General features: G+C 41.3%; 1 protein-coding gene across 2 annotated transcripts; it reads right to left on the bottom strand.

The window, feature by feature from the left end:
* Positions 1 to 769: 769 nt before the first annotated feature.
* STEAP4 (STEAP4 metalloreductase) lies at positions 770 to 22861 on the bottom strand. Of its 2 annotated transcripts, none has more exons than XM_024577238.4 (5): positions 22705 to 22861; positions 7778 to 8235; positions 6580 to 7107; positions 5176 to 5340; positions 770 to 3662 (listed from the first exon to the last, which is right to left on the bottom strand). In XM_024577238.4, the coding sequence occupies exons 2-5, from the start codon at positions 8231 to 8233 to the stop codon at positions 3399 to 3401; spliced, it is 1413 nt and encodes a 470-aa protein (XP_024433006.2). In that variant the 5' UTR covers positions 8234 to 8235; positions 22705 to 22861; the 3' UTR covers positions 770 to 3398. The 2 variants fall into 2 exon arrangements, with proteins under 2 accessions (XP_024433006.2, XP_045041220.2); XM_045185285.3 differs by lacking the exon at positions 22705 to 22861 and adding an exon at positions 20470 to 20488.
* Between the last annotated feature and the right edge of the window lie 4753 nt (positions 22862 to 27614).

The raw sequence follows: 27614 nt of genomic DNA, 5'->3' as shown, positions 1-27614 counted from the left end.
CTGCGGAAGAGCAGAGGAGTTTTCTGCATGGTAATCCTAACTCACTGTACAAAGTCAGAGCAGGGTTGTATTAGGGCATCTCTGGTGTGTGTATATTGGACAGGTGCTGGTGCGCGTGCCGGTTGTGGTGATGCAGGGCGAGAATCCTGAGCCCCGTCTACCACTCCGCCCTGATCTGGGGAGGGGGTCCATGCATCGTATCGCGGCTCTTCTGTGATCCCAAATGATAAACACTGGCCATTTCTAACTGAAGTAGCTTTTGAATAGGGGCTTTTCTACTCACTTCTAGCTTACACTAGGTTGACAAACATCTCTTTATCAGTTTTTATTTTGCTTTTGAAAGAGTGATAACACCCATTAGGGCTGCAGCTGTCCAGTGGTGGAGGGAGTTTAACGTCTAGTCCCGCAGACTGAAATTCAACCTGAAGTCAGAACACTCATTAAGATGTTGGCCCTATCTGATCTGGGTGGCAGCCATCTGGAAGAAGGAAAGTCCAGTGAGGGGCAGTACTTTCACACCCATCGGTTTGGCCAGCTGAACTTTCAGGATATTGGATTGCATCTCCGCACTGAGCTCAAGCAAACGTTGCATGAGGCTGCAAATCTGTTAATGTGCTTCAAAACCCATGTGAGGGCCTCTCCTTTTCCTCATTTCTGAAGGGAGGTATTTTTAGTTCCAGTTGCTGGAACTACTGTGATTCAAAAATCTTTTCATCACTCTCTTTGAAATGCTGATGAGTTAAAACCAGAATTAAACAAAGCTAAGAAATATTTTAAAAATCATATTTAATGAGTACACATTTACAAAATCAGGCATCTTAAAATGGGGAAAACATATAAAAATAAAAGGTCTATGAGCTTAATAAAAATTTTCCCAGAACACAAGAAACACGCCAGTAGTGAAAAAATTTAGTCTAACTTTTTAAACTGTAGAACAGTTTGGATCTGTTAAAAGGAATACAGCTCACCATTTCCATCTCTTTCTAACTCATTCTTTCCACCTTAAGTAAACTAGAGGGATGGCTGCATTAGGATAGCCGAACTGGGTTGATGGTTTGGGGAGGGAGAAAGTTGGGGAGGGAAGAAAAGGAAACCAGCCTTTCCATTCAGCATGTGGGGTTTGCAGCCTTTGAGGTTGAGGCTGAGGGTCAGGCCTGGCCATGTAGTGTTATGTCAAAACCACCAGGGGGCTGCTCTCTAACTTCTAGCTTCACGGACAGTTTTTATTCAGTATCCTGGTAGAGCATTTTTGCTAGGTTAGAAAAGTAAAGTCCATTTCACTCCAGGAAAGCTTGGTTACCTAGGTGTAGTATTTTCTATTTTTAGTGATAAATTGTGACCTGGTAAAAACATATCACTCTGTTACTAAAAAGGAGCATGGTTAACCCACAAGGCTTTTTTATATCCTCGATAGTCCCTAACCAATCTGCTAGGCAAAGGGCAGGCCCCAGCGCTTGAACACTTGGCTGTCTGGAATAAAATAGAGTGGATGGGTACTGACATTTTCCCTGTCCTTCCACTCACGCTCTAGGGCCTGCCCCACACACCACGGCTCTGCTCTCTCTTCCAGCGTTCTGCTTCCTTGCTGGGCGGATCAAGGATGCAGTGATGGATTGCATGTCCTGTCTCTCTTTTCCGTGAACACAAATTGAAACCATAAACAAAATCTGTAAGAATATGATGAAACCAATACCCTTATGACCGATACTAATGATACTGACAAGGTCATTTTAGAAATAATTTGGCAATATATATCAAATCCTATTAAAATTTCTTTAATTTTATAATCCCAAGTATTCTGAGGGAATAATTTGAAATATGAAAAAAGCTGTAAGTGCTAAGTTATTCTCTGAAATATTATTTGTTTTAGTAAAAAACAGCATATAACCTACACGTTTAATTAGGGCAGTGGGTAATAAATGTCCATTTGATATAGTATGCAGCTATACATTACATACATATACTGTATAACTAAGAGAACAGTGCTGATATATTAAGTGAAAAAGGATATAAAGTTGAGTATACAGTATAGATAGAAATATTTTCAAAAACTTTTATAGGAAAATATCCTGGATTATGAATGATGTTTTAATGCCTTGTAATTACTTTGTATGCTGTCATGTAGAATATATGATAAAAGTAATAAAAAATAAAGAGAGAAAGACAAATGGTCTTGATAAAGCAGGTGAGAAATGTCAAGCCCAAAGCCTTTTTGTTCTTTCCGGATGTGAGAATTTTGTGCGTAAGGCTCCTTTTAGCTCCATGTGGGAGCCAGGAAGGCTAATCCTGGTGAAGGTCATCTTGGAAATGGAACTGTCCTCACAGAAAACAGAGTCATCCCGCACTGAGGTGAGGATGTGAGAAAGAACCGAGTTTCGTGGAACAACTACCGTTCACACCTCTCTGCCCTAAGGCTTCCCATAATTCTCTCTTACCTGCCTTCTGTCACACTTACACATTCATTATTCATTTACTTTCACTGCTCAAAATTATAATGAACTAAGACAAATTATAGAAGCTACTTTTTTATGCTAGAAATTCATTTCAAAGAGGATTAATAATGAATAATATTTGGAATACATTATTTACAAAGCATACCACAATATGTAAATAAAACCAAACCTAATCTAGTGTAACTTTACAATATTTATTTAGTTTGCTATCTACAATTCTAGTTTATTTGAACTTTTGCGCATGGGCTTTTATCGCCCTTTCCTTGTTCTTTGTACATTGAGAAAACCCAAGTGGGTACCCTTCGATTTTTATCTCAGCCTTTCTTGTAGAGGCGGGATCTTCGGACAACTGTATGGACTTGCGTATATCTGACCCATACTTCCAATCAACTGTAGTGTATTTTCTTATGTTATACAATAGTTCTCCACTATACACATTGATATTGGTAAAAGCAAAATCAAAGAGCACATTTGACCACAGAATTTGCTATTGCAGTATTTATAATCACCTTCATGTCCAAAAAACAAAACAAACTCCTTCCTTTTACTTCATTTGCCCCTTCTCTTCAGTCCTACCTACTACAGCCTTTATCAGTGGCCACCATTTCACTCCTCTCTCTTTCACTCCACTCAGCCTGTGAACCAGAGAAGGAAGCTGCATGTACTTCCCCTGGAATTTGCAAGACAATAGGTTAAGCATGGTGCCCACAAGAAGAAGCTTCTGAGTGTGAAGCCACAAAGCTAATCTGGAGCTCAGGGTGGGGCCTGCCCTCATTCATCACTGACCCAAGGTAAAATGGTCTTCTCTTCCAATCTCGCAAGTTCTCAAAGTCAGGCAACATTTCCTTCGCTGTTCACAAACCTCAGGTCGTGGTGGGAGAAAAATGCTTTCTTGGTTAAACCCATTGTTCATCTCTACAGACTCTGGGTGAATCGAACATTGCTTTAAATATCCGTTTTTCCATTCATTGCTGATTCCGAGATTTTCGAGTTCCTTTCCCATCCCTGTCGGATCCGTGTGAGGACCTTGTCTATACACGGCAGGATGAGGATGAACTTGATCGCCAGCACGGTGCACGGAATGATGAGTGCTAGTATGTGAGCTGAAGGAAGATACCATCTGAGACTCGAGGGACTGAGGAATCTCTTTCCGCCATACACCAGGGTATGAGCGGTGCACAAGATCAAGGTCAAAAACCCCAGTTTGGACTATAAAAGCAAGAAACAAAAATATGTACATTAGCACTATTTACATTTTAAAGCAAAACACTCTAAGCCAATGAAGACTGTTTGTCAACAGCAACAAACCTTTGAAAACTATATTATTTAGAACAGTTTACTAAGGACTGAAAAAAGCATCAACTCTCCTGCAGGATGATAAATAGTTCAATAAAAAACAAACAGGATTGTGCTTACAAATGGCATGGTGGTTGCACCTTAACCTGGCTGGATGGGAAAGTTTCCCAGGAGTCAACTCTTTTGAGTTTGAATAAATAAGGTGCCTTGCTTCCTTCTTCAGTGGTAAAACTCTTTTCTTGATTACCTTTTCTGGGGGTCAGAGATTAATAAGGCACCGTATGTTCCCAAGAAGTACCACATTAATATACATCATGGACTAAAACCAGATACTAAGCTAATTTCTATCACAATAAAGAGAAGTTAGCAAACTTTACTTTTGTCTGTGTTGGCCTAAATACTAAAGCACAATGTTTATTTCTATCTTAATACCTTGAAGAAAGGGGTTGACACAAGACACTGTTGACTGCATTTGTCCCTGGAAGAAACTGTAAGACTTAGGAAATTCCAATTGTTCTATAAAACTCAAACCAAATATCAATTACGGTCTATTCCATTACACGGATGCACAGTGAACATGCATCAGAATAATCCGGAGGGCTTGTTAGAACGGAGTTTCTGATTCAATAGGTCTGGGAGGGCCTTGGGATTTGTGTGTTTAACAAGACCGCAGGTGGTGCTAACGCCACCGGTCCAGGTACCAGACTTTGAGGACCACTGGTGTATGAGACTAGTTCAGGCCCTGGCCGGGTAGCTCAGTTGGTTAGAGTGTTGTCCACATCAAGGTTGTGGGTTTGATCCCCGGTCAGAGCACATACAAGAATCAATGAATGAATGCTTACATAAGTGCAACAAATTGACGTTTCTCCAAAATTAATAAATTAAACATTTTAAAAAAGAATTCTTAAAAATCCCCTTTATGGAGGTGCCTGGTTGATATGGGAAAAACAAAACAAAACAGTTTTTCCCTGTGGCAGAGCAGCCTTGAGTCTCGTGCGATGGTGGCCCAGCACGTCATGTTTGTGAGGCTCTGCACTACGTCAGCACATTGCTTTATGAATCAATGGTCCCTATGCTGTGGTTGATTTTTGGAAGTAGAAACTTCATCTTTGGGTTTCTTTTCACCTTGCACCGAGTACATCTCCACAAAACATAATAGTTGTTGGTGCTTTTCACTGTATACATGTAGCTGTGGCTCTGGAATCTTGGATGCCCTGCTAGGGATCAAACCATTATGGAATCTGCCTTTTGTCACCAACGTGTAACATTTTCTAATTTGAACTGGCTTCAGGTGCGGTTTTTATGAGATTGCTAGGGAAATGATGGAGCAAATGAAAATGTATGCATGGTGTGAGAGAAAAACGACAATATTTGAAAAGAAACGCTCATTTTGCCATTAAAGTAGATGAAATCTTGAGGCCCTTACCTGGACAAACCGGAACTCTCTCCAGTTGAGCGCGTTGCTGACTGACGGCAAGGAAGTGATCCCCAAGAGGACAAAAAAGAAAAATCCGAGGATTCCCAAAGACATATACGAGTCACTAAGCCAGGCAGAGGAGGTGCTAAATGGATTTTCTTTCTTGGTTATTGCCTATGAAAAATTATAAGCAATTTTTAAAAATTCCATTTTTAAATAAACTGCCCAAACTTTCAAGGGGATTGAAAATGCCTCTGCACGGCTTATTTGCTCAAGGTAAATTATATGACATTTCTTAATAATCATTTGAAACAATTGTAAAGAAAAATACAATTAGAAATTATTTTTTGTTTTGGTAGAAAAAGTAATGGTTCTGCTGGAATTCATTATAATAGTTGATGCCAGGAGCTGTGCAGAGAGTTTTAATTAACCCTATAAATCCTAAACAAGGTAAACATTTACTTAAACCATCTTCACCATATGGTTTCTTGTTCTCCAAGCAAAACTTGATGTTCTCAAATGATCGTATCAAGATTCTGGTTTTTTGGCTTTATATGCTGATTAGTCACACAAAAAGTTGGGGTTCTTTCTTGTCTATTACGTGTAAATCAGCATCAAGTTTGTCACGCCACAGGTGAAGAGAAATCAGGCCCCTGTAACGTGATTCTCACCCCAAAATTTCTCATGCATTTGTTAGGGAAATAATGTAGGGAAACCCACAGAAGCACCATCAATGAGTTATTGACGAATACGCTTTGAGACCGAAGTAAGATTGGTCGAAACCACCTGCTTCTTGACGAGAGCTGATGTGGCTCACTTCCACTGGGACTGCTTTTACACTCCCTGAGTTAACTCTTTCTGAATTTTTTGGTTATGCAGGAAACAGTATGTGCCATTTGCTTAGAAAGCTGAACAATTGAGGACAATCCCACAAGCCGAAACATTAATGGGATTACAAGCACTGTTTTGTAACTTTGTTTACGTTCTTGTGACACATTCTGGAACAGCCCCCTTACTTACAAGACGGTTAGGAGTTGACTTCCAAGAGGAAGTAGCATGCATAAAAACCAAAGTTTGAAAATGCATGGGTTTATATTTATTAAGTATGCACAAAGGAACTTAGCTAGGTGTCACCAGGCTTCTGGAGCCCTCAACTCTGTCACTTTGTCAGGATCTCAGATCTGTGGCAACACAGACCTGGACCCAGGGGAACCTGGGAATCTAACTTTCCTTCTCAAGTGGATTCACTCAAAAACCAAAACCAAAAACAGACATGGGGTGTCTAATTCTAGTTACTTTAAAAAATCAAGATACTTAGAAGACTGGTTTTCTATAATTGTAAAAGAGAATATCCTATAGCAAGCTTTCACTTTGATTTAAGGAACAGGAGAGTACAAATAAGTAGAGATTGACCTGGGTAGCAGTTAGGTTTCCCAACCTCCATCGGACGTAGTAACGAATAGGAATCACGAGTGTGTAGAGGACGTGAAGGAAGGCAAATCCCAGTCCTAGCAAGCCAAGCTGCTTTCTGCAGAGCATCCAGTGGTCCAGCCAGTCTGGGAATCGGCGGTATTTGGTTCCTCGGTACAGTTGCAGAATGGCAGCAGTCACACCAGGGAGATAAACGACCGCAAGCAGTATCAGCGCCACTATGGGGAAGACGCGATTTGGAATGGAAATAGCAATGCGAAATGTGATGTCTTTCTTGTCATACACGTAAGAGTAGATTACTTCTCTGATAACACAGTAAACAAAAAAGAAGACACACAGACAAGCAGACAAGTAGAAGGGGACCTTCCACATTGGAAACAGTTGCAGGGGGTAGTTCTCAATTTCCTTGGCTGCCCTGAGAGCTCCTTGATCCAGCGGAGTCAGCCCAAGAGTCTGAGCTACGTCCATCACTTTCTGCTTGGCTTTGCTGTCATTTCCGCAGACAAACACCTGGGTTAAAAATAATTATTTCGTATTTATTTTTCCTTCAATAATTCTTTTGAAAAGTCTATGTAAGTACTGCTTAGAACGAGGACATGTAGTACTGAACTGCTTTTCAAACCAGGCTGTTGAATGCACATGTGTAGTGAGATGATTTTTGAACTTGCACATGGGTGTTGGGTAGTTCAGTGCCAGGGTCAAGCTGAGTGTGGTTTCAGGCCTGTCACACTGACAGGGCAGGACTGTCTTCCATGATAGCAGCAGCTTGGTGTTTCTCCTGTGTTCCCAGTGCCCTGGCACTGGGATTGCTCCTGACCTCAGTGAGGAAATGGAACTAGTTTCACAGAAGGTGAAGGGGGGTGGAAAGGATACCTAGCAATGATTTTAGGTGTGTTATTTTAGGTGTGTTATTTTCTAGTACCAGCAAGAGGCCCCTGGGGACTCACACCACTGGGGTCCATCAAGCCAAGAGCTTTGCAGACAGTAGGAAATAAATCACAATAGACCATCCCTACGTGGTTAAACCCAGGAAATCTAGTCATGGCACATATTAGTGGAATGAAATATTTACTGGGTATTTTCTTTTGGAGTTATATTTTGGTATCTTTGAGGTGAGGGCAGATTAAAAAATTCTCTTTTTAAAGATTGAGTGTGAAGTAAATTCACCATTTAATCTTACCTGCCGACTTCCATCCAGGGCCCCTGACTGGAGAGCCCAGGCGGAGAGAGTGTTAAATGCCTTCACTACGTGGGCTCCCGGCACCAGCTGCGCGAGGTACTCTGCATTGGATTCCGGGTATTGATTGACTTTGAGGTTGTTGCTGACATCGACCAGTATTTTCCCGTGGAGAACCTCAGTCAGTGCTGTGAGAAAATCGTAATGTTCCCTGTGGATAGCTATGATTATGGTGTCGGATTTCTGAGCCGCTTCTGAATAGCTCAAGACTTCTGCGCCGTTGGGCAGCAGACTGGACATCCTGGGGGTTCGACTTCCAAAAACAATAGAATAACCGCACTGGAGCATCCTAAGTCCCAGCGATCTTCCGAGATCTCCAGTTCCAAAAATACACACAGTTTCTCGCTCTTCTGAAGAAATCATGGTAAGAGGAAGTGTATCTGTAGAAGTTTTCTCCATGACTGAAAGATAATTATAAAACAAACATCAACAAAATATGAATGCTCTGGGCATGGAAAAATTAAGAAGAATTATCTCTGGGAAACAGTGGTTGGCTGATGTTATTCTAAACTTCTACTGAATTCCCCACAAAATTAGGACAGAGTAAAAATTGTCGTATATATTCTCCTGTGTCTTATTTAACAAAATCATTGATAAAAACTTCTGTTGGATAAAGAGATGCATTAAGAAAACTGAAACACTGGTGGATATTTTAAACTATGCACATGTTTTGCAATGATATTGCATTTATCGAACACTTACAGTTCCAACATTTCTCAGCCTGCCTGGGTATCTCCTCACTTTTCTGTTCTTTTATCCTAATATATTATTTTTCTCTCTCTTATACTGGTAAACATTTGCCAGCAAAATACAGATTGGACCGAGTTGCTGGTGTCCTGTAGTGAGACAGCGCTGTGTTTATTGACAGGTTCTCGCTTGGGTCATCTCGAGCGCTGCAAAGAGAGAGTGATGCTGGACTCCGTGTTGAGTATTTAGCTACCACACTCATTTATTCTAACCTGCCATAAACTGTTTTTAAACAAAGATATTGACTGCACCGTGCTATTTTTTGTTTTACCTACGACTAGCAGCGCACCCTTGAGTAAGTTACTCAAAGTCTTTGTGTCTCAGTGTCTATATCTTTTTTTAAAAATCCTCACCAAAAGATATGTTTGCATTGATTTTGGAGAGAGAGGGAGGGAGAGAGGGAGGGAGAGGGAGACCGAGTTGGAGAGGGAGGGGAGAGAGAGAGAGAGAAACAGACAGACAGGCACATCGATGTGAGGGAGAAACGTGGAATGGTTGTCTCCTGTTCGCTCCCTGACCGGAATCAAACCTGTAACCTTTTGGTGTAAGTATGGGACAATGCTCCAGCCAGCTGAGCCACCCAGCCAGGGCTCATGTCATCAGCTTACAAATGGGAAATTGATAGTACCTACTTTGGAGACATCAGAAGGCTCAGATGAATTAGTGTATCTTAAAACAGTTTTTGAGACACAGCACATTGGCTGTTAATAGATTACTTAATAATCCATTAATTACCTAATGTCAATCTATTAATTGTAATTTAATATAACCTATATGTAAGTTCCATAAATTAAGGTTTAACTATGCTTCTATAACTGTTTTTATTGGACATATGTAAAATTTAACTGAAATGGCATTCAATAATTCTTCAGAAGCTTCTGCTATACTCACTTATTTCTTGTAAATAAAACCCTACATGACATGGCTTTAGAGCATATGAATTTATCAAAATATAGATGTAAAAACAGCTCAAGTGTGAATTCTCTCATAATTCTTTCACATTTTGTTTTAATATTTCTCTCTTAAAATGCAGCTTGGCAATCCAGTGTAACATACTTGGGCTGTTATCCCAACCATTCGAACTTATTTTTACTCCTCACCCTTCAGAGACATCACTGGGAAACTTAAAGATACAAAACCAGGAAGGAGATGTTAAATATCACTGGTGGACAACAGAATGAAATACAGTTATTCTATTGGGCAGTGAGTTACTCTTATCAAGTTGCAGAATTTCTTAGGCTGACAATTGTGTTGACCACATCTTGAGCTCCACCTCAAGTCCCCCTGGTTCAGTTTGCAGTCCTGGGCAGTCACGGAGTGCTGCCCAGCTTCCAGTGCCTCACAGAGGCTCACTCTGGGGCCCTCCACCTTCTGTCTCTTGATTCTTGTCCTGGAGCTCTTGTGGTACCTGTACCTGCATACCTCTCAGACGTGTAGACCCATGGGGCCCCCAGAGACCAGCGGGGATCAGGACTCCACAGGTAAGCGGTTCCCTTTCATCTTCTGGCACACGGTTCTGACAGATACAATAAGGCTCCGCAGAAAGTCCCACGGGGTCAGAGCGCCACTCATCTGCAGCAGTGGCCAGCGTGACACCCTCTCCCTGTCCTTCCCACCTTCCCTGGTTTGTGCTCCTGGCCCCTCGCTCCTGCTCCCTGAAATCACTTCCCTAATCAACTATCTATCTGCACACAAGCCTTTGTTGCAGCTCTGCTTGCTAATCAACCCAGAAAATACAACATTTTGACTATTTATTATGAAAAAAGAAAAATGATCAGACCTAAGATTACCGTAACTGAAATGATGAAATAACATGTAAAACAGAAAAAGTTAGTCATCATTGGGAAGAATGTAATTTCTAACTCTTGGGGAAATACCCTAATAATAGGAGTACATAAAATTGAGAGGATTGCGCACTCTAAACCACGAGAGGTTATTTTACAGTAAGTATTACGTAAAGGAGGAAGTCACACCCATGTCAGACTATTTGTAACTGAAAATACCTCGTGCGTAAACATGGAATTATGGAGGTAGTAAGGTTTCTTGTTTAAAAAGTTTTTTAAAAATTTCCTAGTCCTGATTTACTCTTAGGTATAGGCTGGAAGGAATAAAGAAAAAGAGAGGTGGCGAACGGGAAGCAGAGTTATTAAGGGAAAGACGGGTTAAAATAGTTACAACATAGTGGTCTCCTTTCTCTCCTTCACCTCTTTCTAAGCCTCAGTTACATAACAGGAAATGCAACAAGAATATCTCCTGGTTTGGAAAATCTCCAGGATTGGTTTTGCCTCCTATGGGTGCACTTCCCAGACAGGCTCCGGGACAGGAGGGCCAGACAGGTAACGTGATCCCAGGTGTTTGCAGAGATTAGAGACTGGCAACCAGTGACACAGATGCACAGAGGGCCCAGATGACTGCGGAAGCCACTGAGATGCGTGTCTGTGCGTGTGTGCATAGGCGTGATACGAGAGGCTGGGTGCTGCGCATGCGGAGTCTTGTCCACGTCTCCCTCTACCAGCAGATCCTGCCCCAGGCTTTGGGAAGCTGAGGCAGCATTCTTCTTGGGTTCCTAACTTGGCATCCCACGGGGATGCTGGAGTCAGTCTGGTGTGTATGTGTGTTAACTTCTCTCACCTCCCAGAGGTCAGACCTCCCAGAGGTCCAGGCCACTTCCAGCTTCAGAAGATTTTAGCATAATAAAACCATGGGAGTGTCCAAATAGGATTACAAAAATTGCATCTATTAAGTGCTTATGCTTAACAAATCAGTGACATTAACAAAAAAATCTTTTCATCTAAAATAATTATAGACCCATAGAAAGTTGTAAAGATAGTACCAGGTCCCTGTGCATCCTTCGCTCTCCATTTCCTCTGATAATGGAGAAAAATAAAATGGAGTAAGCATTGCTGAGACAGTCACTTCATATAAAACAGCGTCAGGAGGCTACGAAGGAAGTGGGGCTGTGCAGATGTTATGAACCATCTGTGCAGATGTTATGAATCAGAGCTGCTAAGTTGCTCAACCTGTTGCTAAACTCAGGTCCAGTATGACTCACGAGCATCCTGGAACAACAACTGCTCTGTGGACACATATGGACTTGATCTCCTCCTTGTAGTTTTTACCCCCTCGTTTGCATAGCTAACCATCTCTGGTAACCTAGCCAGCAGTCCTTCATTTGCATGAAAGAATTACACTTTATGGTGTTCGCCTTGACAAACCCTGCCTTTATTCTCTCTGGAGGGCAGCTTGGGTTCCTACCTGGGTCTGTGTCTCAGGGGTCTGAACCTTTTAAAACTCCAAATAAGCTTTTAAATTCTTTTACCTAGTCTGATCTTTATTGGTTAACACCTCCAGTGGTTACACTTTATATACCTACAGTACAATATCAAAACTGGGAAATGACATGGGTATAAGGCGTGTGTCTAGTTCTATGTCATTTTATCCCACGTGTGGTGGCCTCTGTCTGCTACTGCAGTCACCATCCCAGCAGTGCCCCCTTCTGGTGATGCCCCACTCCTCTCCTCTGCCTCCCCTGGCCTCTGGACACCATTCGTCTGTTCTCTAACTCTATAATTTTGTCATTTGAAAATGTTATATAAATAAAACCCCACAAAATGTATATTTTCTTATTGGCTTCTTTTTTTTTTGTCACTTAGCATAATGCCCTTGAGACCCATCCAAGTTGGTGTCTGTCAATATACCGACCTCTTCATTTGCTCATTTGCTACCTGTATGTTCTGTTTGGTAAAAAGTCTCTGTATGTCTAATTCCATTTTTTAACTGGATTGTTTGTTTTTTAACTGTTGAGTGCTTTTAATTTTTTAGGTATGCTAGATGTGAGTCATTTGGAAGATATATGGCTTTCAACTATTTTTCCCCAGTCTGTAGCTTGTTTTTTCATCATCTTTGAAGGGGTCATTCACAGAGCAAAAGTTTTTAACTTTGATGAAATTTAATTTTTTTTGGATTGTGCTTTTGATATCATGTATAAGATTTTTTCACTAAGCCCTAGGCCCTCAATATTTTCTCCTAAAGGTTTTATAGTTTTATATTTTACATTTATATCCATTATTCATTTTGAGTTAATAGTTGAATAAAGTGTGAGATTTAAGCCAAGACTCACTTTTTCCTATCGTTTGTTAAAAAAGATCATCTTTCACTGAATTGTTTTTCACCTTTGCAAAAATCAGTTGACTGTCCATGTGTGGGTCTGTCCTGTTCTGTTGGTCCACGTGTCTACCCATTGCCTTCGACTGTAGCTATACAGTGAGTCTTAGAATTGTGTAGACTCATTCTACTCAATTTATTTTTTATTTTCAGAACTGTTTTAGATATTCTAGTTACTTTGCCTTTCAATATAAGTTTTAGGATAGTCTGGTATATATATATGTGTGTATATGTATATATATATGTGTATACATAATGTTTATACTTAACAAATCAATGCTTTTAAACATAATCCAAAAATATAATGTAATCTATTTGTTTTGTTTAGGAGGCAATCTCATGATGTTTTAAATATTAATTCACACTAAAGCATAATAGCCACGTACAGATATCTGATAAACGGCTACAAAGTTAAAGTTGTATAATGGACTTATTTTCATCCTAGCAGTATATTTCTGTATATTCATGGACTTCATTTAGAGAATATATCAAAAGAAAATTTTAAAGTCCTGGTGTATCAGCAGCTGGGGACAAGTGGCCCTTTTCCCCTCCCCGGCCCTGAAATAGAGCTATTCCCCACTCCTCTTAGAAAGAGGAATACAGGTTTCAGCAACCCAACCATGCCCTCTAAAAGGTGGCACGTTCTTGCCTTGCTCTCGGAACACAGACTATTGGTTTCCCCTAGTGTTTTCCTAGAATAAAGAAGAAAATATATAAATACTTATGTATATAAGACCATTTGTAGAAGAGAAAAGGAAGAAAAACCTTCCTTTCTCTGGTGCAGATACGCCTGAAAGAAGAAATTAGCCTTCATGGATTCCTCCTATATCTTTTATTCTGAGAGATCCACAGAAAATACAAATTAAGGTGAATTATGTTATGTAAAGGTTCAACCTTATTCACATTATTAGAAGTCTTATTTGTTTTTAAACTCACCCAATTTTACATATATATACAAATTTAAAATGCAAAAACTGTTTCACATAAAAAAGGTTTGGAGGTAATCATAAAAAACAGCTGTAATGACAAAACTGTCAACATTACAGCACGCACACTGGGGAGTAGCGGAAATAGTGTGCTGAGAACCACAACAGAATCCTAAGGAGGCAAAGAAAGACACCCTCCCCACCCCCGCCACAGAGTTGGGTTTGGAGAGGAATGGAAGGAGAAGGGAGATGGTGGTACCCGCAGAAGTCTTCCTGGCATTCCTTTCAATCTTTCCTTCAATCATCAAAGCAACTTCTTAGAATCAGTAAGGCTTAGAAATGCAAATACCTCTGCAAAGGATTACGAGAGAAAACAGTGTTTCTCAACCCTGGTGCACGTTGGAATCATGGGACAGCTTTTACAAAATACTGATGACCAGACTCTTGGAGTCTGAGTCAGTGGGTCTAGAGTAGAGTCAGGGATTGTTTTTTTAGTTTTAATTTAATTTTTTTTAATTTAAAGCTTCCCCAGATGATTCTACTGTAGAGCCAAGACTGCAAACCATTGCCTGTTAATTTCAGTGGTTCTTTTCCCTGGTCACCATTGAAATCAGCAGGGCAACTAGTAAATGCTAGGGCATCACCTGTTGAGATTCTGAATCAACTGATCTAAGGGAGAGCTCAGACTTTAAAAAAGAAAAAACAAAAGAAAGAAAACAACAACAAATGAAGCAATCAATTCTAAGGAGCACCCAATGGCCAAGAATCACCAGGACTTAAAAAGATGATGCTATCTTCTGTGAAGAGGGATGGTGGGAGGAGAAAGACAGAGGGAGAACAGTGTGCCAGTGAGCGTGTAAGGGGATGCAGAAACATTTTACCTGCTCTACAGTTTTCCCCCTAAGTAATCGTTGACTGGGTCTGAGCATCCAGAATCTTAATGTTATGAAAACCAGAGGCAAGAAGGGTGTGCAGGCCCCACAAAGAAATGAGTCAAGGGAGCCAGACTCAAGGTTTGGTGTCCGGCTGCAGGTAAGCTTTGCTCTATACCTCTTGCAAGGAAACCTTGAAGAGTTGTCATCCATGAGCCGCAAAGTTATAAAGTTATAGTTCGATTAAATCTATCACCGCCCTGGCGAGGGGCTCAGTTCATTGGAGTGTCGTCCTGTACACCAAAAGGGTGCAGGTTTGATCCAGGTCAGGGGCCTACCTGGGTTTGATCTTTGGTTGGGGTGTGTATGGGAGGCAAATCAATGTTTCTCTCACATGAATGTTTCTCTCTTCTTTCCTTTCCCTCTAAAATCAATAATCATGTCATTAGATAAGGATTAAAAGATAGATAAATAAATAAATCCATTCATAAATCTATGTCAGTCCTTAATAGCCACTCTCACCTAGTGAATACAGTACCTTGTTACCATTTGGATAAAACCTTCATTAAAGACATTATGCCCCTTTTTGAGAATTCAGCTTTGAATTCTGAAATGATTGTTCATACAAGACTTTGAATTCCTCGGACAGTATGTCCTTTGGACCCCAGCCCCGCCCTTTGGAGAGGTAGCACACAAATGCAGTGCCCCGGCTTGGCAGCTTCCAGGGAGTTAGAATAGAAACAATGCTTCTAAACTCTGTAAGATGTGACAGGATTTTTCATTTTAATTTAGTGCCTGCCACCAGGATTTTTTGGTTTTGTTTATTTTTTAGTCCTTCCTTCTGTTTTATTATTCCTTTTGAATTTCAACCTGAAAGCCCTACATGGTTTTACAATATATTTATAATGTGCTGAAGCCCATCTATCAAATATATATTTTTTTCATCTTAAGGTATATATTGGGCAGGAGGGAGTTCTACAATGATGCCAGCCTTCTTGTGATTCAGAGCATTTGTTTGTTTGTTTGTTTGTTTCCTTAATCTGCACTGGAGGACCTGCTCATTGCTTTTAGAGGGAGAGGGAAAGAAACATCAATGAGAGAGAGAAACATTCATTTGTTACTTCTCCTATGTGCTCCAGCTGGGACTGAACCCGCAACCTAGGTATGTGCCCTGACTGGGAATTGACCTGTGATCTTTGGTTTACGTGACAATGTTCAAGCAAACTGAGCCACCCTGGCCAGGGCTAGAGCATTTGTTTGGATATTTCCCAGGGACGATTGGACAATTGGAAAGAAAAAAAAAAACCCTACACTAACATATGAACCCATCCCATTTACTCACTGAGCTACTTACTTATTTAGTGAGATCAAGGCTGTTTAGGGAAAGCCAACGTTCACATTTAAGCTTACATTGTTATACTGACAGGTATCCTTCAGTAAAATCAAAGACTTTGGTTAAACAGACCACTGGTTACAGTTTGTGAAAAATTTACTGTGCCCCCACAAAAATCAGTGGGTTTTTCTACCAATTTTTCTTGTGGATGGTTCAATTTTCAGTCTGTATGTTATTTGACAAAATAACAGTATATTTATTATTTTAGTCTTGTAGTTAGAAGTAGCTCTGTTAGTAATAGCCATAGAATAACAGAAATATATCATTTAATGCTCTTAATCTAAATAAAGAAACCACTGTAGGTAGGTTGCTGAACAACTAATTATTTCGATTGTTTTGTGAGAAAACGTTATGTGCCTCGTAGCAGCTGAATTTACTGATAATTTGTTCTTATGCTACCCACTAGAATGACAAAAGGAAATCATCTTATTTTGTACAGTTTCATCAAGTCGCAAGAGCGTACCTAAACACAACCTTCACATTAATGTCTGTGGGGATGTGCCCTGCCACGCGCATGGCTCGTAATCAGGACCGGCCAGGGCTTGTGCTGCAGCTTAAACGATTCTGCTGGTAACATTTCCCAACCACCCAGTGAATTACCAAGAGAGCAAGGTAATACGGACCTGTGTTATCTACTACAATTGCACTTTAGGAAAAAATGCTTTTAATTTAAATTCTTTGGTGAAATTCTACTTCAATTAAAAATCTTATTAATATGTTTTCATGTTTAGATCTGAGCTGCATCTGTCAAGATAAATGAAGATTGTTTCCTGATTCCCTGGCTAAGAATTTCATCAGGTAAGTTCATTACCCACTGTCTATGCTGGTTAGTTCATTTGATGAAAGCCCGGGACTCAGGACAAGGCCAGGAATTCAGTCTTGTCTGAGTTCATTTACCTTGACCTCCATTTACATTCTCATTCCTGACCAACTTCTTACAAATCTGTGGTTCACCAAAGATTCGGCCTGAGGGACAGGACCTGGATTGTCACCATCAGAGAAACAACTCCCAGTGGCACTTGGGAGTGGCATTTGGCTTGTACACAGGACATGGTCATTGCTGACTGGGTGATTCGGTGATCAGAACAGCCCACCTAACATTTAGTGTAAATTAGTAGGTTTTGCTTTTCTCGGACTACAGTAGTCAGAGATATTTAGAAAGTGATTTAATTGTTTCGATTTTAAATTAACTTTGTTTAAATTAATTTCCCATGAATAGTCATTAATCTTTACACTGAGGCCTCTAGGAATTATCTGCTTGACATCTGCCAAATCAGTCTGAGGGCCAGAGCAGTTTTGCTGTGGATCTGAGCCATCCCCCCTGCACTCTGCTGATGGGAGAACTCCACTCTACTTCAGAGTATCTCCTTACCATTTTTGGAAATCTCCCGGGGCGGGGGAGGGGGGGTTCACAAGTTCTTATGAACACAGTTTCCTTCACCTTCTTTTGGATACCGTTTTCTTCTATTTCCAACCTGGTGCTCAGAGGCAAGTTCTCCCAGTGGCCACGGAGCCTCTAACGTCTGCCAAGGTCAGCCTGAGCTGTGGGGCCAGGTCTGGCCTTGCGGCTGCTCTCTTTCTTACCTCCAGACAGAAGGTGCTCTTGAGACTCCCTCCCTCTTCCTCTGTTATACTTTGATAAGCAAGCCTGAGTGTAGTGCTGGTTGATAAATATTTTTTAAACAAATCTTTTCATTCCTAGGTTTTATTTATTTATTTTTATTGCTGTTCAGTTACAGTTGTCCCACATTTTCCCCCATTGCTCTACCCTGCCCCCACCCTCACAGTCCATCCCCACTCCGTCGCCCGCACCCATGGGTGCCTTATTCATGTTCCTTGACTTGACGCTTTTCCTGCTTTCCTCCCCATTATCTACCCTCCCCCTCCTGTTACTGTCAGTTTGTTCTTAATGTCCCTGTCTCTGGTTCTGTTTTGCCTGTTTGTTTGTTTTATTGATTAGATTCCACTTACAGGCGAGATCATAGGGGTGTGGCTGGAGCCAGCTTGACAGCTGAAAGCTTGAAATCATCTATGAGGGGAATTTTCACATCATGGAAGTCAGCAAATGCTACAAATTAGGACTTTTTTCCCCCTCAGAAAGCTGCTTTCAGCACTCCACTGGGGATTTATTGCTCATCCCTTACTCCCCAAGACTCTGGTGTGTGATCACAGAAATGGAAAATAATTGGGCTGTCAGAATGATTCATTTTTTCAATCCTGACTCTGCAGGTTAGGCCAAAATCTCTTTCCTTAGGGATCTCTCTCCTTGGAAGACTCCTAGAATCTTAATTAAAACAGTATCCATGTGGCTCCCACTACCCCAGGAAGGGTCCCAGACCCTCTCTAACCTACACATGGAGTTCACACAATTGGGGCTGGAAATCTGGTACCACCGTTAGACTCTTGGTTTCCTCAGGGAGATACACACAGGGTCCTTTTTGTGTCCCCGCATCCCCAGACACGTATCTTCCAAATCTCCCAATTTCCAACACATGCCTTAAAAGAAATAACAAAAGAAAGAGAGGGAGAGAGAGAGAGAAAGAAAGGAAAGAAAGAAAGAAAGAAAGAAAGAAAGAAAGAAAGAAAGAAAGAAAGAAAGAAAGAAAGAAAGAAAGAAAGAAAGAAAGAAAAAGAAAGGAAAGAAAGGAAGAAAAGAAAGAAAGAAAGAAAGAAAGAAAGAAAGAAAGAAAGAAAGAAAGAAAGAAAGAAAGAAAGAGAAAGAAAAGTAAGTAAAAGAAAAAGGAAAAGGAAAAAAAGAGAAAAGTCCCTCACGGTTTGGGATCTCAGTCTAGGGTAAGCAGCTAGTGGTACGCTCTCAGTAGAACTGCAGCAAACCGTTTACCAACCTGCTAATTGCTTTCTGCTCGACCTCCTTCCACTTCCCACGCCACGTGTGTTGGGGGCGATTGAATGGGATGAGGAAATCATTTTAGCACTTGCGTACTGAGATACTTTAGTACTGAGAAGACATAACTAGAAGCATAATAATTTTTTATAAGAACAATTTGATATAACTTAGTTCTTTTGAACTCTTCAATAGGCTTTATATCTTATGACATGCCTTGAGGTATTACAGAAAAGCTCAAGTGTTTTACTTAAGTTAAGCTAATTAAAACCTTTAGAAATTCAATATTCCATGTTTTTTTATGACCTCAGTTAAATGCCTCATTTGTATTATGTCAGTCTTCAAAACGAATCACTCTTTAAACTGAATTAGACTCCAAAGTATTACAAATTTACTATGAAACTTAACCACTCTGGCAACATAATAGGGTTACTAAAAATAAGGTTAACAAGAAGAAACACCAAGGTTCCTGCAATTTCTTTCTCCTTTTTAAAAATGGTTATAATAAATTCCACTCCTTACTGTAGATGTACTGTACAATATGAAGCAGCCTCATGCTTCTCCCCAAAAGGCAGGCAGTTGAAGCCTGAACCCTTGACGGTATTAACCAGTCCAGTACAGGGGACCTCCATGCTCATAACCTGCTATGCCCATAATGATCAGCATCTTCCACAAGTAAAAACCCGTGTCACCAACAATGTCGTGGTCGGATCTCTTGTTTTCAACAGAATTATTGCACAGCCTCTCTGGGCTAGGCACTGTGCTATACGCAACAGGGGTGAAGTGGTCAATGAGACCCTCCTGGTCCTAAGGGTGTGTCCATGGTGGGGAGGAAGAGAAACATCAAAAGGGCACGAGGCAGTGTGTGAGGACCTGAGCAGAGGAAAGTACAGCGTGGGTCCCAGGCCGAGAAGGGGCGCTAGTCTACCTGGGAAACAGGACAAGAAAGTTTATTAAAATCTGTGCAGAATGACTTCAGCCACGGATAAACTTGGCTCAAAGCTGTTTCCACACCTGGTCAAAAGAGCAGGTGGAATGAAAGATGCGCACGCACAGTCCAAGGCTAATCGGCCCCTCCCATCGCCGTGGTCCTCAGGGCTGGTGCCATCGCCACGGAGGATGCGATGGAAGTGTATTCAGTATTTGCAGTGGAGGCCAAAGAGACTATCTGGTTTGTGTTCTAATGGCCCTCTAATTTCCAAAGAGGTGTGGTATATAGTTATATTAAATCATCTCTTAGCTTTCTTTACGCTCAGAATGATAGTTCCAAACTTTTCAAAATTGTGAATGATCTTTCCCCCTGACATTAAGATTGAGCATTTAATCTACATTTAAAATAAACATATTTCTCACCAAGCTTTTCAGAAATATGTGACCGTCAAAGTACAATATGGTAAGACCACTCCACACGTGGCTGAATAAACTCTCCTAGGACACCGTGGAAAAGCATTCAGAATAGATGTCAACCCCCTGCTTAGGTCATTAGAGTAGAAATCATTCTTTTAGTAGGCTATTGCATTCTTTCTACAGCGATATATTTCTAAAAGATGATTTTCAAATAGTGCAAACATTTTTTGTGCTTTTTTTCCTTAACGATTTTGGAAGAATACATTGTTTCTATATATAGGTCAAGTATGTTTTCTTATCATGCATTATTTAAGCATTACTTATCCTTTAGTTTAATTTACCTAGCTTTCTTCCTTCCAGGGCTGATTTCTTCTAAAAAAAAAAAAGTATTAATTCAAGTCATTTTGGAAATGACCTAAAAGTCATTAAAAGTATTTTGAGTATGTTTAACACGTCACGTGGAACTGCTCCGGAAGTCTTCATAATGAACTAATGGCCTAGTTCCTTCTCGTTGGATGTACAAAGGACAGTCAAACAGCTGACTTCAGAGGTCTTATCTTTGTAAATCTTATTGTTACTATCTCTGGCCTAATGATAACTCCAAGAAAAAATCCCACCCAGAAAAACTTTATTCCTGGATTTTTACAGCAGAATTAAAGGTAGATGCGGATGCAGACCCTTACTGAGTGACTTCTTCCTCAGAGGGCAACCGAGAGGAAACTAGCTATAAGGTGCCTTAGCAAGTCTTCAGATTTGAAGGGCAATTGTATTTTTTTTTTTTGCTAGCAGCTTATTAGCCTTCTTAAGATTTTAAAAGGAAATGCTTTTTAAGTAGCAGTTGACAAGAGATTCAGGTGACTTATAAAGAGAACTAGGTGGCGAGGATTGTGTAATACTGAACTGTGTATTGGAGGGTGACTGCAGTATTACCTACTGAGGAGACTCTAAAAGAACAATCTACATCCTTTTAACAATGGCAGCGTGAATACGGGGGTGGTTCTTCAGGAGGCAGGGAAATGCAGAGTGACTGCTCAGGGGTTCTTTAGTTTTGAAATTATGACAAATGAACCCCCTTTCTTAAAACTGTTTACAACAAGGCTCAAGGCCCACTGTATTCAACTTACTAACTGGCTTATAAAAATTTGTTTGGTTACTTCTAACAATAGTGAGCAAGCTTAAGCAAGGCAGAAGTCTGGAAATTGTTCTCAAGTTAGGGGTCAGGGCTCGTACACACTGGTTTCTGAACCTCCAGTTGCTATGTGAACTTCATTAAGCAGAACCATAACGTTGCCAAATGAAGAAAGTGCTATTGCCCAATCTCTCCTTACACATGTACTAGTTATTGTAAAACCCCGAGGCCCGACAACAGAGAGGGCCCCGTCCTATTTTATTGGTTGTCAGTGTTTGCCACGCAGGCAATTTCACACCATGCTGAACCCCAGCATTCTGAAGAACTAGGGGCTTTGCAAAAGGCCGTATCTCAAAGAAGTTACTACTTCAAATAAATGTGCAATTTTATAAAATTACACCTACTGTATCAGAAAAAATGTCCTTTAGTGTGAGTGACATTTATGAGATGCCATTTATAGGGAATAGGACATTCTGACATAACAAGGGAGGTGGTTTTGAAAGCCGAGGGTGTTCTCTGAATGATAAATATGATAGAAATCTAAGATACTTGTATGGGAAGAGGCTCTCTCCATTACTGGGTAGTTTTCCTATAAAAATGAAATCTGCATTATTATGAAGACAGTTATTACCTGGTCATACCTATAACATTAATCAGGTTGTCAAAATATTCACACCTGCAAGCATCTTTAGTCGTGGATTTCCGCCTTGTCAGATTTGGACTTTGTGGGTCCTTAGGCCAATCCTCTTCTATTTTACATACGTGACACTGGGGCCGAGGTGTGGAGCTTCTAGTTAGAACCAGGAGTAGAATTCTCCAACCCCCTTCCCAATTCCCCATCCAGAGAAAAAGCTACCTTCATGCTGCCTCTAGACACACGGAACCAAGGCTTAATTTACTCTTCACAATAAATGTATATTTCAAATAACATTTCCCTGGCAAAGCAATCGCCAAACTATAGAAGGACATTTAAATCAAGATCAAGGATGGAATCGGTTGCATATACCAGGACAAATTTCAGCTCTTGGTCAAGAAGTGACCTCAGATCTGAGACTGCAGAGATTGCCCAAACCACCTTCTTCTAGGCTCCCTTTTCACGGCACCACAAGATTGCTTTTCTCCAGAAGTAAGATACAGGGAGGAATCCAAACCCCTAAGTTCTTTTCCTTGGAACTTCTCTGCACCTTGGTGTAGAGGTAAGTGTTAAAAAGCCAGGAAGCTAGAAGCTTACTGAATTGCTTAACAGATTGCTGTGGCACCCTTGGCTGGCCTTTCCAGGAGACGGATGTGGGGGCGCTCTGGGAAGTTTGCCAGCATCTTCTTTCAATACCAGCAAGGTTGGGGAGTGGGGTCCTGAAAGGAGGTCTTCAAGGTCGGCTGAAGCAGATAAGGGAGGCGGGGCCCTGTGGCGCAAAGTACAAGGCAAATAGCCAGCAACGTCACCCACCTGCGGCTGGGGTGCTTCCAAGCAGCTACGGTCTAGGAGAGCTGCAGCTTTGCGCCCGCAGCTGGCCGGGCTAGGTGGGCGACGCTTCGCAGCGCTGCTGCTCAGGGCTTAGGCTCGCGCTTCTCGCTGGTATAAGAAGGCAGAGAGGGGAGGGAGGGCTCGCTAGATTTCGCAAGAGAAGCGGTGAAGAAAGCATTTCCAGGAAGAGTTCAAATTGGGAATCCCGAGCAGCAGGAAGGACCAGAACTTCCTGTTGTTCTCGTCCTGCAGGTTTTGCTACAAGTTGCCGCTAATCTCTGGCTAGTGAGGTTTCTAAGGGTTTTCCCCAGAGCCCTTGGGATCTGTGCCTCCCCGGTCAGGGTGGGGCTTGGAGACACAGAGGAGGACGCCTTTATGAAGGGCCTCTTTGAGTAGCTGGGGAAACAGCACCTGGTCTAGGCTTCTAGGTATTTCTCTTCTTGCCTTCTTGTCTCAATTTACTGTGAAAGGGGAGAGCTTTCTCCCTCTGCCTGGAGGCCCTGGGCTCTTATGGGGCTCAGCTTGGATAATCTTGATGTTTTAATTTAGGTAGAATTAAATCATTCAAAAGAAACAAACTAATTGAAGGAGAATGATGATGATAAGGATACCTTATTGTTGATCTATAACTATATAATATTGCATAATAATATGCAATAATATACAGGGTTTGGCAGAAGTAACGCCTTGAGTGTGGTTGGTAGGGTAATGATACAGGTGTAATAATTTACAGTTTTAATTTGAACATTTCTCCTAAAATATCATATGGTATGCTTGAGTATGATATTGTTATGTTATAGAATTACACACTTATGATTTTGTAATACAAGATTTTGTAATAAAAAGGGGTGTTATTTGTGCCAGACCCTGTATATTGCATAATTGGACTGAAATCTCTTTCTATATTGGGGGAGCTCAAAAGCCACAGCGATAGTGGTTTAAGATTTAACTAATGATGATAATCGAAGAGGCAAAGCATCCCTGCACTCCCAAACTCTGGTCTAGAGCCCAGAGTCCTCCCAATCTGCCTCACCCAGCCATCTGGTCTTAAGTTCCATGGCATACTTGCCAAGGTCCAGATGTCCAGCCACACAGGAGGCCTATTCCAGCACTTTTGAGCCAACTTTCCCTTTGCCTGGGTTGCACCTCTCCCCAGAGCATCTCATGGAGTCAGCTCAGACTCCATGTTTTCCAAGAAGTTTTCTCTGAGCCACTAGTTGCAATTAATCTTTTCTTTTTCTCTGTAGCATAGTTTGTGCTTCTAATACAGCAATAGGACAAGTTGCCTCTTAAAAGAGCTACTGTCTAAGTATCTGCTGTCCGGGACTGCAGGCTCTGAGGGTTGACACCCTATCCTTTTCAGCCTGGAATTTTCCACCATGCCTAACACAATGCTCAATATGTACTGCACTCACTGACAAGTCTACCGCCAATTAGCATATTATCGCTTGCAAAAAAGGACATCTGATAGTATTCCTTGGACAACAAAGAACTTAAAAGGTATTTATTGATTTTATAGTAGCAATTTCCCCAGCTTGAAGACTGACGAGGTGAGACAAGGGCATGTATCTTGGAAATATGAGGCCCCTGGTGTATCCCTAAGAGGCCTCAGATCTTGTTAGTACAGTTTTGTGACTACCCCTGGTCTAGAATCTGGCTCTAGGCCTTGTGGGCACAGAAGCTTGATTCTTAGTGTATTGAACCTCATAGTAAAACCAGGATGCTGATTTGTTAGTTGTCAATGGAATATTAGCAAATAGTTACTGTGAAATCACAGCACGAGACATTCTAGCCATCACATCCTCTCCTTGTAGGCACATCCCGTGGAAGCCGTTTTGTGCAGACGGCTGCTCCCGGAACAAGAGAGTGAGTTGTAAATTCCAAGGTTGCACATCCATCGCATCATGGAGATATATGTGCCACCAGAATCAAACAGTTGGAGTCTGTGGCCCAAGGTCACTATGGTTTCTGGGTTATGTTTGTACCCATTATAAGCTGACTTACTGGACAATCATATTTCCAAATGTTGCCTCCAACTAATAATAGAATCATTGCTTTATATAGTTATCATTGTTAGGTGGACAAAATATTTTAAAAACTAAGTTTTATGAGAGGCAAGTATATTTCAATGATGTAAGCTCTTTTCTTTGTCCCAGAGAGAGAAAATTAAGTTACTGGTATATGAAGGAGAAAAAAATTTCTTTATTAGTACCAAACTTAAGAGGTATTTGACTTATTTATCTTGTGGTGTAGAGATGATATTATTCCCTTAGTCCTAGGAGGGACACATAGTTCATAACTCTCCTAGTGTATCCTTAAACCTGTGCTGTAGGGGGAAATTAAGCTTTCGAAGATGCCAGCAACCCAAATACCCAAGGACTCGCCTTGGCAGGATTCATCCTTCTCCCTGAAGCCTTACCAGACTCTGGATAAGCCTTCCCACATGTTGCACATCAACGAAGAATTCCTATTTAGGGATTTCCACATTTTCCGTGCCCCGAGTCTCTCTTGCTACATCCTTATTCTCAAAATTGACCCTACATGAACCAGAAAATGAATGTCTCCTTGAATATTGTCCCCCATGGGGCTTGCCTGACCTCCTCTTGTTCTAGCCTTGCAAAATATATTTTCCTTTTTGCTAATCATATTTTCATTTTTCTCTGAGAAATATCCTTGCACAGTCTCAGTCCTTGCAGTCCAGGCGGAAGGGACGGCACCTCTGGGCTTTCGGGAATAGGCCCATGACTGGAACTTAGGCCTGACCTATCAAAGCACACAGCCTGACCACAGTGATTGATTCAGTGATGACATATGACCTAAGCTGGACCCATAGGAATCTTTCCTGGAACAACCCAGAAAGAAACACACTCTTCAGGAAGGGTTGTTGAGCTGCTAGAATGTAAACCATGTAGCTGCGAGGAAAGAGCCGACCTAAGGACGAAGCCACTTCAAGGGAAAGGAGAGCAAAGAGATGGGAAGAGACAGATTTCTGAAATTGTTGGAACTCCATACCTGAAGAGGGCTCTACAGTTACATGAATCAATAATTGGGTGTCTGTTATTTGTACAGTCCTGCCTAATAAAATGGGATTGGGCAAAATGAGAAGGGCACCTGCTCAGCCTTGCTTCTCCAATCATACTACCTACTAAGTTGGCTTCGTCACAGTGTGCAATCGGAATGAGGATGCAATTTGTTGTTAAAAAAGTGGTTTTTGGGTTTTCTTGTAGCAGGTGTGGGATTTTGGGTAAACAATTGATGTCTTCCCCCCTCTTTATTTTTATTGTCAATACTGTTACAGATGTCCTCATTTCCATCCCCCCCTCTGTCTGCCTCCACCCAGCCCCCACCCTCTGGCCATCGCCACACTGCTGTCTGCATCTGTGGTTTATACATATATGTTCTTTGGCTGAAGTTTCTCAACAACAACTTCTCCTCCTCCTCCTCCTCCTCCTCTTCCTTTTCCGCCCCCCCTGAGGACATCCACCCGCCCTCCAATTGCTTTTAGAAAGAGAGGAAGAGAAAGAGGAAAGGAGAGAGAAAAACATAGCTGTAAGGGAGAAGCATTGATTGGTTGCCTTCCCTATGTACCCAAACCAGTAGGGATTGACCCTGAAACCTAGGATTGTGCCCTGACCTGACTGGGAATGAAACCCTCAATCTTTGGGTTATGGGATGATGCTCCAATCAACTGAGCCCTACTGGCCAGGGCAGAATTTTCTCAGCTTCTTGCTGGCAGACTTGGAAATTTAATTTCTTGTCCCAGAAAACTTATTTTCCTTCTACATTCCTACTGTATGGGAAATGGGCTAAGAGAATCCCCCCACCCCTGCAGAACTATGAAACTGCAAATGGTATAGTAAAGAAACCCAGGCCATTAACCTGGCTTTACCCAGTTTCTAGGATTCCCGCCAACACAGAACAGGAAGCAAATTCAAACAACACTTTTCCGCCCACCTGTACCTAAAAAAAGTCCTGATGGGAAAATATGCCAGACACTGGCAGTATTGGAGGCTGGGCTAGGTGATGATGTCAGGCATGACTGTAAAGAATTTAAAAATAAGACGTGCCTTAAAGAACCTAACTCTGTCACTAGAAATTCAAGAGAAGGGTAAAGTGGAAAAGCTGACTATATGTGTAAGATGAATGAATAAAAATATTTTAAAAAGTCACCGGCTAGAAGAGAGAGGCAGCTACTTCTGGGAATTGGAAATGAGCAAAAAATCCCTATCCTCTTTATCTTATCTCTGACTCTGAATCTCAAAGTCTTTGTTAATTTTGGAAGCTCCCGGGGTAAGGGCAGGCTCTGGACTGACTAATCACCACTAGAAACCTGGAGGTCACCCAAGAGACACCTGGTGACCTCAAAGGAGGTGGTTTGATGTTATCAAAGAACATGATGTTCAAAACAGTTTGAAGAGATGGAGAAACATTTTAGTTAAGTTGATTCAACCATGGGTGATGGTTACTGTTACTACTGGAAGTATTATTGGTAAATGGTTCCAGCATTCTGCCAATCTGTGCCAAGTGCCAGTAAGGAAGATTTAGTGGGATTTCCACATAAAAGGAGGGGCCAAAAAAATTAGAGTGAACGTAGCTTCATTCATTGACCTGTTTATCTTCCAACAGAATTAGACATGAGGTGACTATAAAGAAGGTCCTAAGAGGAAAGGAAAATGATAAGGATAATTAAATAATTCTTTAAAGTGAAAACTTCATTTTAAAGAATTAATGAAAATATCTGAAGGATTGATGCACAGGTGGAAAATTCAAGATATGAAGGGGGTACATTAAGGAGTATTTTTCCCCAGACACTGAGTTCTCCTGCCGGGAGGCAACCGTGCTGATGATTTACTGGGCTCCTCACACAGACAGGCTATGCATCTAAAAGCAGA

This window comes from Desmodus rotundus, chromosome 6, assembly GCF_022682495.2.
Source record: "Desmodus rotundus isolate HL8 chromosome 6, HLdesRot8A.1, whole genome shotgun sequence".
Taxonomy (NCBI): Eukaryota; Metazoa; Chordata; class Mammalia; order Chiroptera; family Phyllostomidae; genus Desmodus; species Desmodus rotundus.
The sequence above is the reverse complement of the archived record's forward strand: the minus strand, read 5'-3'. Positions and strand labels throughout refer to the sequence as shown.